This window comes from Malaclemys terrapin, chromosome 3 (assembly GCF_027887155.1).
Source record: "Malaclemys terrapin pileata isolate rMalTer1 chromosome 3, rMalTer1.hap1, whole genome shotgun sequence".
In the NCBI taxonomy this organism is placed as follows: Eukaryota; Metazoa; Chordata; order Testudines; family Emydidae; genus Malaclemys; species Malaclemys terrapin.
This window is the reverse complement of record NC_071507.1, coordinates 76,095,373-76,107,437: the sequence shown is the minus strand read 5'-3', so window position 1 is coordinate 76,107,437 and position 12,065 is coordinate 76,095,373. Positions and strand designations below refer to the sequence as shown.

The 12,065-nt window shown below is 37.8% G+C and overlaps 1 protein-coding gene across 1 annotated transcript in view; it reads right to left on the bottom strand.

The window, feature by feature from the left end:
- Window positions 1-12,065, bottom strand: part of ERO1B (endoplasmic reticulum oxidoreductase 1 beta) — a 62,870-nt gene that overhangs the window by 15,509 nt on the left and 35,296 nt on the right. Inside the window, exons 6-10 of the mRNA XM_054022680.1 lie at window positions 10,007-10,080; window positions 6,636-6,756; window positions 6,497-6,543; window positions 5,109-5,120; window positions 658-684 (exon numbers count right to left, since the gene is read on the bottom strand). Of these exons, the coding sequence (XP_053878655.1) occupies window positions 658-684; window positions 5,109-5,120; window positions 6,497-6,543; window positions 6,636-6,756; window positions 10,007-10,080 (281 nt within the window). The remainder of the gene's footprint in view (window positions 1-657; window positions 685-5,108; window positions 5,121-6,496; window positions 6,544-6,635; window positions 6,757-10,006; window positions 10,081-12,065) is intronic.

The window sequence follows — 12,065 nt, the reverse complement described above, 5'->3', positions numbered from 1 at the left end:
ACCTTAAAGCATTTACAATAACATGACAACTGAACAAAAGAGGAGGTCTCTACAAGTCTTTGAATGCCGCTTAGAGTATTTTTATTGCACAAAGATACTTCTGCATAAAAAGAGTGCATTCTGAGCATGATTGCTTGAATAATTTCAGGAGGCTAATTTACCGATTTCAAGTCCAATTTAGTTCACTCTAAATACTTTTAAAAACCCACACTACCAAAAACTCTTGATTTCACACACCATATGTAGGTTCATAAAGAAAATATATTCATAAATCTTTGTGTAGATCAGCTGAACATAATATACAATCATCTAGATTGTCTAAAACATTTATGAGAACAGTTTTATCTATAGTACAAAAGCCTATTGCTTAGAGACAACTCTCTCATATATTATGGATGACTTGCAAAGTGAATACCAGTGTTCTTCTAGCAGTGTAGAATGCCAACATAAGGGTGCAAAATCTCTTACACATAGTACAATAACTGATCCATTAAGAAACAATTACTGGCTTTGGGATGAAGATGGACATTCACTCCAGGCACCAACCAAATATGACTGACAGTGAGTAAGGATAAGAAATTGGGTAATAACACTGGTATCTGTTTTTTCTAATGCAATTGACATTAATTTTAAGCATCATATCAACTTTCCTTTTACCTTCTAGCCATGTGTAGAAAGATTCTCCTGAAAACACAAAAATACATAGTTAAATCCATCAGTATTCATTTGTACATATTAACATCCTTTAAGTAGAAACTAAGGCTGTCAAGCTATTAAAAAAATTAATTGCACGATTAATCACACTGTTAAACCTCAATAGAATACCATTTATTTTAAATATTTTGGATGTTTATAACATTTTCAAATATATTAATTTCAATAACACAATACAAAGTGTACAGTGCTCACTTTATATTTTTTATTACAAATATTTGCACTGTAAAAAAATGTATTTTTCAATTCAGTTTATACAAGTACTGTAATGCAATCTCTTTATGAAAGTTGAACTTACAAACGTAGAATAATGTACAAAAAAACAGCATTCAAAAACAAAACAATGTAAAACTTAAGAGCCTGTGAGTTCACTCAGTCCTACTTCTTGGTCAGCCAATCACTCAGACAAACAAGTTTGTTTGCATTTGCAGGAGATAATGCTGCCCACTTCTTTACAATGTCACCTGAAAGTGAGAACAGGCATTCGCATGGCACTGTTGTAGCCGGTGTTGCAAAATAATTACATGCCAGATGTGCTAAAGATTCATATGTCCCTTCATCTTCAACCACCATTCCGGAGAACATGCGTCCATGCTGATGATGGGTTCTGCTCAATAACTATCCAAAGCAGTGCAGACTGATGCATGTTCATTTTCATCATCTGAGTCAGATGTCACCAGCAGAAGGTTGATTTTCTTTTTTGGTGGTTCAGGTTCTGTAGTTTCTGCATAGAGTGTTGCTCTTTTAGGACTTCTGAAAGCATGCTTCACACCTCGTCCCTCTCAGATATCGGAAGGCATTTCAGAGTCTTAAACTTTGGGTCGAGTGCTGTAGCTATCTTTAGAAATCTTACATTGGTACCTTCTTTGCATATTGTCAAATATGCGTGAACGTGTTCTTAAAATGAACATGTGTGGGGTCATCGTCCAAGACTGCTATAATATGAAATACATGACAGAACGTGGGTAAAACAAACAGAGCAGGAGACATACTATTCTCCCCCAAGAAGTTCAGTCAAAATTTAATTAACGCATTTTTTTTTTTTTTAATTTTTTTTTTAAAACAAGCATCATCAGCATGGAAGCATGTCCCCTGGAATGGTAGCCAAAGCATGAAGGGGAATACGAATGTTTAGCATATCTGACACAAATACCTTGCCATACTGGCTACAAAAGTGCCATGCAAACGCCTGTTCTCACTTTCAAATGATACTGTAAATAAGACGCGGGCAGCATTATCTCCCGTAAATGTAAACAAGCTTGTTTGTCTTAGTGATTGACTGAATAAGAAGTAGGACTGAGTGGACTTGTAGGCTCCAAAGTTTTAAACTATTTTGTTTTTTTGAGAGACGTTATGTAACAAAAAAAATTCTACATCTGTAAGTTGCACTTTCACTGGTTAGATTGTTGGGCTCAATGGGTAGTGATCAACGGCTTGATGTCTAGTTGGCAGCCGGAATCAAGCAGAGTGTCCCAGAGGTTGGTCCTGGGGCTGGTTTTGTTCAACATCTTTATTAATGGTCTGGGATGATGGGATGGATTGCACCCTCAGCAAGTTCACAAATGACACTAAGCTGGGGGGAGAGGTAGGTCCTGAGTGACCGGGGATCAACTGGCTAAGCAGCAGTTCTGCAGAAAAGGACCTGGGGATCACAGTGGATGAGAAACTGGATATGCAGCAGTGTGCCCTTGTTGCCAAGAACGCTAATGGCATATTGGGCTGCATAAGTAGGAGGACTGCCAGCAGATTGAGGGAAGTGATTATTCCCCTCTATTCGGCACTGGTGAAGCCACATTTGGAGTATTGCGTCCAGTTTTGGGCCCCCCACTACAGAAAGGATCTGAACAAATTGGAGAGAGTCCAGCGGAAGGCAACAAAAATGATCAGGGGACTGGGGACATGACTTATGAGAAGAGGCTGAGGGAACTGGGCTTGTTTAGTCTGCAGAAAAGAAGAGTGAGGGGGGATTTGATAGCAGCCTTCAACTACCTGAAGGGGGGTTCCAAAGAGCATGGAGCTCAGCTGTTCTCAGTGGTGGCAGATGACAGAACAAGGAGTAATGGTCTCAAGTTGCAGTGGGGGAGGCCTAGGTTGGATATTAGGAAACACTATTTCACTAGGAGGGTGGTGAAGCACTGGAATGGGTTACCTAGGGAGGTGATGGAATCTCTTTCCTTAAAAACCTCTAAGGCTCGACTTGACAAAGCCCTGGCTGGGATGATTTAGTTGGGGTTGGTCCTCCTTTGAGCAGGGGGTTGGACTAGATGACCTCCTGAGGACTCTTCCAACCCTAATCTTCTATGATTGTATGATAAAGAGAGTGCACTATAGTACTTGTATGAGGTGAATATACTATTTCTTTTATCATGTTTACAGTGCAAATATTTGTAATAAAAATATAAAGTGAGCACTGTACACTTTGTATTCTGTGTTGTAATTTAAGTCAATAGATTTGAAAATGTTGAAAAACATACAAAAATATTTAATAAATTTCAATTGGTATTCTATTGTTTAACAGTGCAATTAAAGCTGCGATTAATCACAATTAATTTTTTTTAGTTAAGCGCATGAGTTAACTGCGACTAACTGACAGCCCTAGTAGAAACCCTTGAGTACTATATGCACTGTATATTCTGAGGACATGAACTTCCAGTGGTGCGTGCTTTGGAGCAATATCATCAAAATTAAGATGAGTTAACTTTTCCTTTCTTGCAGGAGGAAGGGAGTATTATCCTCATTGTCTGCAACAACATTAAAGAATAAAGATAAAACTGTACTAATATATTGGGGAAGCCATATGTGGATAGTACTAGAGAAAGTAATAAAATTCCCACAATACATAGTTTTCCAATAACACTTCTAGGGAACAAGTTCATTCCTAACTCCGGGCAGCAAGTGACTGATTCAGGTCCCTGATGTTTAAGGGTTGAGATTTTCAGATTTTTATCTTAGCTAGCATAAAGAAGATGATATTTTTAATTCTATAAACATCAAATGCGTATGACTTTGGAGTAAGTTCTTTCCCTCAGTGGTCTGTAGCAGAGCTTTTCAGAGTTTAACTATATATTTCATAAAAAAAAGTATTACTTATTAGTTTTAATTTTGTTGCCTTTTAATTTAATTGGCTGTCACCTTGTTCTCGTATTAGGAAGACAGCAAGCCCAAATGACCTACACAATATCATTCATAAAGCTGGTCAGAACTGTTCATATCTGTTCAAAAGGCATTTTTATTGATAGAAATTGCACTAAAATGGCTTTCTGAACGATATGAAAATTTTGTGGAAAGTTTTCATATCTTAAAAAAAAATCTATTTTTCCATCAAATTGAAATAATTCATAGGTAGCCCCTGATCTTTTCCTTTCTCACTCACTTTTCTACTGGAAAAAAGGGAAACAGAAAGGGGGAGGCACCCAAAACGGAAACCTCAAAATGTGTTTGTATGCTCAACAATTTTTTCATTTTATTAGTGAAAAAATTAAGATTTCTATTAAATTAAAAACATTCTTGTTTCTTCCAAAAAATTTCAAGACTCTTATTTTTGACCAGCGCACACCACTCATTATTTCACACACAATAATGACTCCTCTTGTCTCCTTTGCAAACTAATTTTCTTAGTCTTTTTATTCTTTCCTAACATGAAAGTCTTCCCAAGCCTTTAATAATTTTCACTGATGTCCTCCAGATCATTGCTATTTCTACTACATAATTTTTGAGATGGGGTGATCAAAAGTCACCACAGTGTTCAGGCTAACGGTGTAACCACTGATTTATACAATAGCATATTTTCAACATTTTCTAATCTTTTCTTGACAGTTGAAAATCTTGTTTGCTTTGACTGCAACTGTGCAAGTTTTCACTGAGCTGTCCACAATGACCCCTAGATCTTTTTAGAAATCAACAATCATAAAGCATTTATCAACGGACACTGACTACAATGGGAAAAAAAAGGGGACAAAACACCTGGACTATATATAAAGAAGCTATCCAGGTCAAAAAAAGCTGCTCTTTTCCTCTATCAAAATAAAAATATTACATCTGCCATCAATGGAAAAGAGGAGAAACTCAAAGCCCTACACAACTCAGGCCCAAAAGACTTCTACCCCATGTCTTGTAAAAACCTTCCCAGACCCTCTTTCATTTCTTCACCTTCACTCTTCTTGATATTCATCTATTCCAGCAAGACCATAAATATTCTTATGGGAAAAAAACAGACAAGTGAGCTATATAATTAGGGCAATTATCTGGTTCCCCCCCAACTGGTAGAAAGAGTGAAAATTATTTCTTCTTTTGGATGGAGAGGAAGTTTATGCAACATTAAACAATCACAACTACCGAAGTAGCTCCCACTATATATTTAACGATTATGGAGAATGTATTAAATCAGGACTTACCATCATCCTGCCCTGGAAAAAAAGAAAAAAATTATAAACAAAGATCTAGGAACATTAGAAAAAAAAGCTCTTCCACTCTGTATGGGAAATGACACAGTACCCTGCCACAAAGATATTAAAAATGCAAGAAATGCTTCTTTGGTTCATGTCAGGAATCTTACAAATAGCTTTTCTTTTACACAGAAGATATGCTGTAGCTCAAACAGAAGTTATGGGCTTGGTGCAGAAATTAATGGATGAGGACCTATGGCCTGTGTTATGCAGAAGGTTTGATTAAATGTCTAATGGTCCTTTCTTGGACATATAATCAGTGAACTGTTCACTCCTGTGCATGTTACATTATAAAACATGCTTAACAGTTTAAATATAATTAGTTCAGTACAATATTCAAATATACTTAACTGCCTGCCAATGGTTAATATCAATATCACTGATCTAGGAGGTCAATATTTAAGATTTTAATTAGACTGAAATTTAAAAAAATACAGAAGGAAGTATTAGGGAGTAACCACAGAGACTCCGCCTATGTTGATGCACATAAGATATAGGGCTATATTGCGTTATTTTTTAGACTGAATTAACTGATTTCAATAGTGACATTTAAAAACAAAGACTGGTTACAATTTTGCCAGTAGTCCTCATCTATGCTAGATGAGTCTTCCTTCATTTCTAACATGCAAGGTTTCTTTTTGAATGAATTGATTTATATTAATATTTCATTGTTACAGGAACTAAGGAAACCATCAGTAGGGAAACTGAAGACTTCAATTTAGATTCACTGAGAAAATAAAAACTAACTTATTTTCATTTGGAATTTTAAATCAAAATTCTATTAGCAGAAAGTGTGCCTATTTAACACTGCTTTTTAAACTTTCATCTTTAAGGTAAATCTTTCCTGTGGATCCCACTCTGTATAGTAGTGAAATGATACTACTGTCAGGAAAACTTAATTTATTACTAACTTGACTATGAAAGAAAAGTTGTTACTGAGCATTGTATTAGCCAATAAATATACTGAAGTGACAAAATTAGATGCTCCAGGAAAAAAAAAAAAAAAAAAAAAAAAAAAAAAAAAATCACACGTGCTTTAATTTGCACACAAGTAGTCCCAATGACTTTAATGAGATTATTGACATTCATAAGATTAAGCATGTGTGCAATTTAACAGGATCAGAGCCTTAATTTTAGCTAATTAAGTTTTTGTATATTAGGGTCAATTTCTTTATATTTCATGATCTAGTTTCTGTCACTTTATATGACTGAGTGGACAACAGATAGTACTACAGTGTAGGATATTATTTGTATAATTTGGACTGGAAAATTCACCAAGGTGAGTTAAAATGCCTTTGAAAGCATTCTCATAAGTACAAAATAGTTAAGAGACCCACCCCTGCTGGGTGCCAATGGATTTAAAGGACGATAGACAGATCGAGGCCTGAAAAAAAGTTAAAAAATAAATGATTTTTGTATTTTGAAGAAATGTTACTGTTCAAAGTATAAAGTGCATTTTCCTCCCTCCCCAGTTACTTGAAGCAGTTTTCTTCATAGATGCTGTTCCACACTCTCCATGCAGAGGGTCCTTTGTATCCAGTGTAACGTTCTGGATTCAGCAGCAAATCCACATACTGCGCATCTGGAGATCTCTCATCTAAACAGGAAACCCTTTGTTACATATTCTAACCAGTCACTTTAAAAGGACTGAGTTTCACAAAAAGCAGTTATACAGAACTAAGTAAAAGTGAGATCTCGGACATCAAACGCTACTTTATCCTCCAATTTGGTTTTAAACACCAGCATAAATATCCTGTATGTAATATACAGTGTTATACACTAAAGGTGACATTAAATAAGATCTGCTTCATTCTATACAGGTTCTTGTACTGCTCTCATCACTGGAGCAGTTGAGTACCTTCCAGTAGGGCACTAAGCAACAGGACTAGCACGGTCATATGTGGTTCTCTCTCTCATTCTTTTCAGAGGAGAAGATTTGTGTATGCAAGTGTAGTAGTTTTCATCTTTTTTTTTTTTTAAACATACATGCTTCCTCTGGAGAAGAAGGTGGCGAGGTCTGTGGTGGTCCTTTGCTCCCGTGGGAGTTCGTTCCAAAGACTCTGGCTATTGCAAATATAGGCCCCAATCCTGAAAAAACTTATGCTTGATCTTAAAATTTAAGCATGTGAATGGTCCCATTGACTTCAATGGGACTACTCAGATGCTTACTGTACGTTGACATGCTTAACTGTAAGTGTTTTTAGGATTGGGCTATATGTTAAAAAAGAACATTAAATAATGATAAAAATTAGGACTTCCAATGTTCAAATTCTTCTAAAATCTGAAGTTTATTTTATAAAAGTTATGATTCCTTTTACAAGATGTATTTCTCAAATTTTATTCATTAGCTAAAAGAAATTTGTAAGATTTATTTTTAGATGCTTTAGTCCAAATTTTCTACCATTTACAATGCTGCCAACTAGAAATATTTTATAGTGCATTTTAGAATTCTCTTATAGCCAGGAAAAGCTATAAATTGCAACAGAGCATTTAATCATTCCCCTTATTTCTAGGTATATTATTTAAGTTCAACATGAATTCAAAAGGATCACATCCAAAAATAAAATTTCAAGATAGCTAAATTCAGCTTTCAATGTTTTTTTAAAAATGTGAAAGGTAAACTGAAATACTGCTCCCAAGTTATTAAGTAAAAATAGAAATAATTACATATAAATAAAATACTGTATATACTCATTCATAAGCTGAATTTTTTTAGTAAAAAGGGAAGCACGAGAGAAGGGAGTCGGCTTATGAATGGGTATAGAGAGGGAGAGGTGGGACGCAGCCCTTCCCCCCAACAGAGGGAGTAAGGAGAGGCAGCACAGCCAGCAGAGCCGGAGTCTCTCCGCTTCTGGCCACGCTGCTCTCCCCCCAGCCTCCGAGGGCTGGCAGGCTGCAGCCGAGCCGCTCGGCCCCACCCCCAAGAGCAGGCTGTGGCCACGCTGCTCAGCCCGCTGGAACATGCTGCGGCCGCGCCACCCGGTCTGGCCCACCGGAGCAAGCTGCGGCCGCGCTGGCCCTCCCTAGATAAAGTGGGAAGAGATGGGATGGGGAGAGTGTGGGGGTCCCAGGCTAGGGGTGAGGTCACGTGGGGGGTGGTCATGGGGTTACTCCCAGCTTCTCCCCCCAAAACAATTTCCTCACCAGCTGCTGTCCAGGCCCGTCAGGGTAAGCAGCTGGCGCGCCAGAACACTTTGTTTACCTAGGTTTACCTCCGTGCCTGTGGACGCTCGAGGTAAACAACCATCTTGGCCCACCAGCAGCTTATCCTGATGGCTCGGGAGCCAAAGTTTGCTGACCCCTGAATTATAAGGTCAGCTTATGAACAGGTTATAAAAATTTTCCATCTTTACTTATCCATCTTGGGGGGGTGGGGGGGGTCGGCTTATAAATAAACCGGCTTATGATAGAGTATATACGGTATCTGATTTGAAATGTCAAAAACTGCAACCAAATTTCAAGACTGTGTCACCCAATCAATCAGAAGAGTAAGCCAACAGAAGCCCCTGAGCACTTGCTCTAGTAATGCTGAATGATGAGAAACCATAGAAGAAAGTAAGAGCTGTTCTAGCAATGAAAAAAAGAATACCATCAGAACAACAGTTAAGAGTCATTCCAGAAGTGGTCAAAGAAGAGTAGATAGAGGTGGAAGGGAGACAGTCAGTAGCTAAAATCATCTTGGGAAGCTGAACAGGCAAGGTGCAGGCAGCAGGCAGAAATGATAGTAGAGAGGAAGCAAAAGCCTATGCAGGCTGTGGATTCCAGAACTACAATCTACTTCACATAGAAATCCATACAAGCCAGAAAATTATGTTTTATGTGTTCTAATACTTTACCAAACACTTACTACCGAGACAGCTTTAGTTCTATCTATAACCTTTGTTAATAAGTTATCTAGAATAGGCTGCAATAATCAAAACTACTATAGCAGTTACCAGAAATAATAGCAGCCATGTTCTCGGATGAAGACAAATGTCAATCAAAAAAGATCAATTTTTGCAAATTATTAAAGATAACATGTTTACTAAAGGTAAAGAGGATGACTTCAATCCAGAGGCAACTAGGAAAAAAGCCATGCTGTGAAGGAACAAGCTCTTTTAAAGTGCAAATTTCTGAAGGTTAGCAAAGGGAATATAGTAAACAACTGAGGGTATAGCTACACAGCAAACAAAACAAAACAAACCAAACAAACCCAAGTAGCCAGCCTCAGAGCTCAGATCAACTGACTTGGGCTTGTATGGTTCATGCTGCAGGGCTAAAAATAGCAGCGTGATGTTTGGGTCTGAACTCGGAGACCCTCTCTGCTCGCCAGGTTTCAGAGCCCAGGCTCCAGGACAAGCCCGAATGTCTACACTTGTTAATCCCACAGCCTGAGCTCTGGGAGCACAAGTCAATTAACCCCGGGCTCTAATAGTTTGTTTTGTTTTGCTGTGTAGACATACCCTCAATAGGTTAAAGCAATCAGGTTTTGCGTAAGTGGTCTTATGTTTGCCCCAGTATGGAAGTAAGATTTCAGCATCTTTTACTGTTACTTATGCACTCTCTTTCTTTTTCATTTCCATGAAATAGACACCTGTCTATCCACTATCAAATGCCTCACATGTCAGTACTAATAGAGACTCTCTCTCTCTATGCCCTTAGGTTGTACTTTTTCCCTCCTGCCCTAAGCACTTTCCTTCTACATGAGAAGGTATGAGATTTTTATTTGGCCATTCAGCACAACATTAAGCATTAAGTCATTTGTATAACACCTTTAAACTTATTTACTGACAGTGCATAAAGCAAACATGCTTTCTTAAAGAACTTCAGCTGTTTTAAAAGCTTATTCACTTCCATATCTATTTTACCATCAAGTTCACAAAAGTGGTCCTGTGAATCATCATATCTTGCCCAGTCAATGAAAGCCTCTTTACTTTGGTTACTGAGAAAAAAAGAGAAAATAAATACATGTAATTGAATTTGACCTGTAAAATGTTTTTATTTTTATTTTTAAATGTATCCATGAAGAGTGTCAAAATAAGCAATCATAAAACCACAGATAATTTTGAATACAGAGAATTGATGGTGTGCAATATCTCTGAAGCAAAATTTAAAATGACTATATCCAAAGCACTGGAACATATCAACGAGCTATTGCCTGTTAGATGCTTGTAAATTTATCTCAAGAGAAAGAACATGAATGACTGTATTCAGACTTGCCATACAAACATACCTTTCATGGCAAGCTGGAGTGTAAATCTAACATGCGTTAGCCTGCAACGCACGAAGTGCCGTGTGGACACTGCTGCTGTGCACTAAAAGTTCCCTAGTACACTTTAGTCTACCCTGCATTGAACTAGGAGTAGGTTAGAGCACACTAGGGAACTTTCAGCGTGTGTGTTGGGGTAGATACAAACCCCAGCTTGCCAAGAACTGTGTGTCCGTATAGACAAGTCTTTATATATTGTAGAAAAAACCCTGCATTGGCAAAAATGGACATGGGTCTTTCATCTCCAACATCAACTGATTCTACATTACAATATGAGACAAGCCAATGATCTTGATTCTGTATATTGCTTTATAAATAGGATTATCCTCTTGGGAAAAAAAAAAAAAAAAACAGAAGAAAATACCAAGGATTAACTGTCACATTTCCCTAACTCTTCCTGTCCAATTACCTTGTAGTATTTGTAACAAACTACAATGTTTCGGTCTTGAGCCTTTAGCAAACAATGGTAAGCCAGCCATTAACTACAGCATTTCAAAACCAAACACCAATAAACTATCTCATTGGTAAATAGCAGCCATGTAGTGCCTTGGGAAGTAATGAATAAATCCCTTCAACCACCCATTCTTTCTGACCAAGTTAACCCAAACTCAGTTTTACAAACCTAGGGCCCAGTTCTACAACAAGATCCACGGATCCCTCTCCCTCTCCTTTTGTCATATTTGGAGAGAGCAGGAAGAACCTGGAGGTGTATCAGGTGGAGAGAAGCTCTATTCCTAGGAGCTTCCCCATCCAGTCAACTTCCTGTATTTTGCAAGCAGGCAGTCCCAGTTTGATTAAATTCAGCCAAACAGGCAGAATACCCCAGAGCTAGGAGCCATCAAAAGGATGTATTGCTGGGTTTGAAGGATTTGCATGGGAGGCACAGATACCGGCTATCTCCCACTTGTTCCTATATCAATGATTATCTTCCGGTTCCCTCCCCAACTTAAACGCTCACTTTCCATGTTCCCAAGAAGCATGCTTCTCTCTCCAACCCTCTACATGCCCACTGTCCACTTTCCCTACCCCAAGAGCTTTCACACTCCTTTTAACTCTCTTTTTCTTGGGAAAAAAATTCTCTCTCTTAGTGACAGGCCAGTTTGGTCCTTTTTTCTGCAGAGAGAGAAGGTGCTGAAACTTTTTTATTTTGTTTTGTTTTAAATAAAAGCAACAAGTTAGGAATCTTGCTGTCTCCTGATTTACTATAGCTTACGCTGAGCTTCCAGAAGCCAACACTCTTAAGATGATGTTCCCAAGAAGAAACCAAGATCTTATAGGTCAGGTTTACCTGTTCAAAACTGGGGCCCAAAAGTACTAGATCTCTGCTAAGAAAGTCCACTAAAGTTGATTTTATCTTTCTACCTTTTTGGGGAGGATGGGTGGTACGAAATGTCAAAAAAAAAAAAAAAAAAAAAAAAAAAAAAAAATTACATTCTGAAACTGTTTACCTACTCAGTTTTTAAGTGGGCTCTAACTCAAGAGCCTCTTATCCAAATCATTTTTAGTTTTGTAGAAAAATATCATTCCTGCTTCAGATCAAATCTACTTTTGTTTGTTTTGGAAGGATGGTGCTTGGTGGAGGGAGGAGGGGTTAGAGAAGGGGCCAAAGTTGAGCTTATAGGAAATTGGTTCCTCAACTATGGAGCAACTGCCATTGC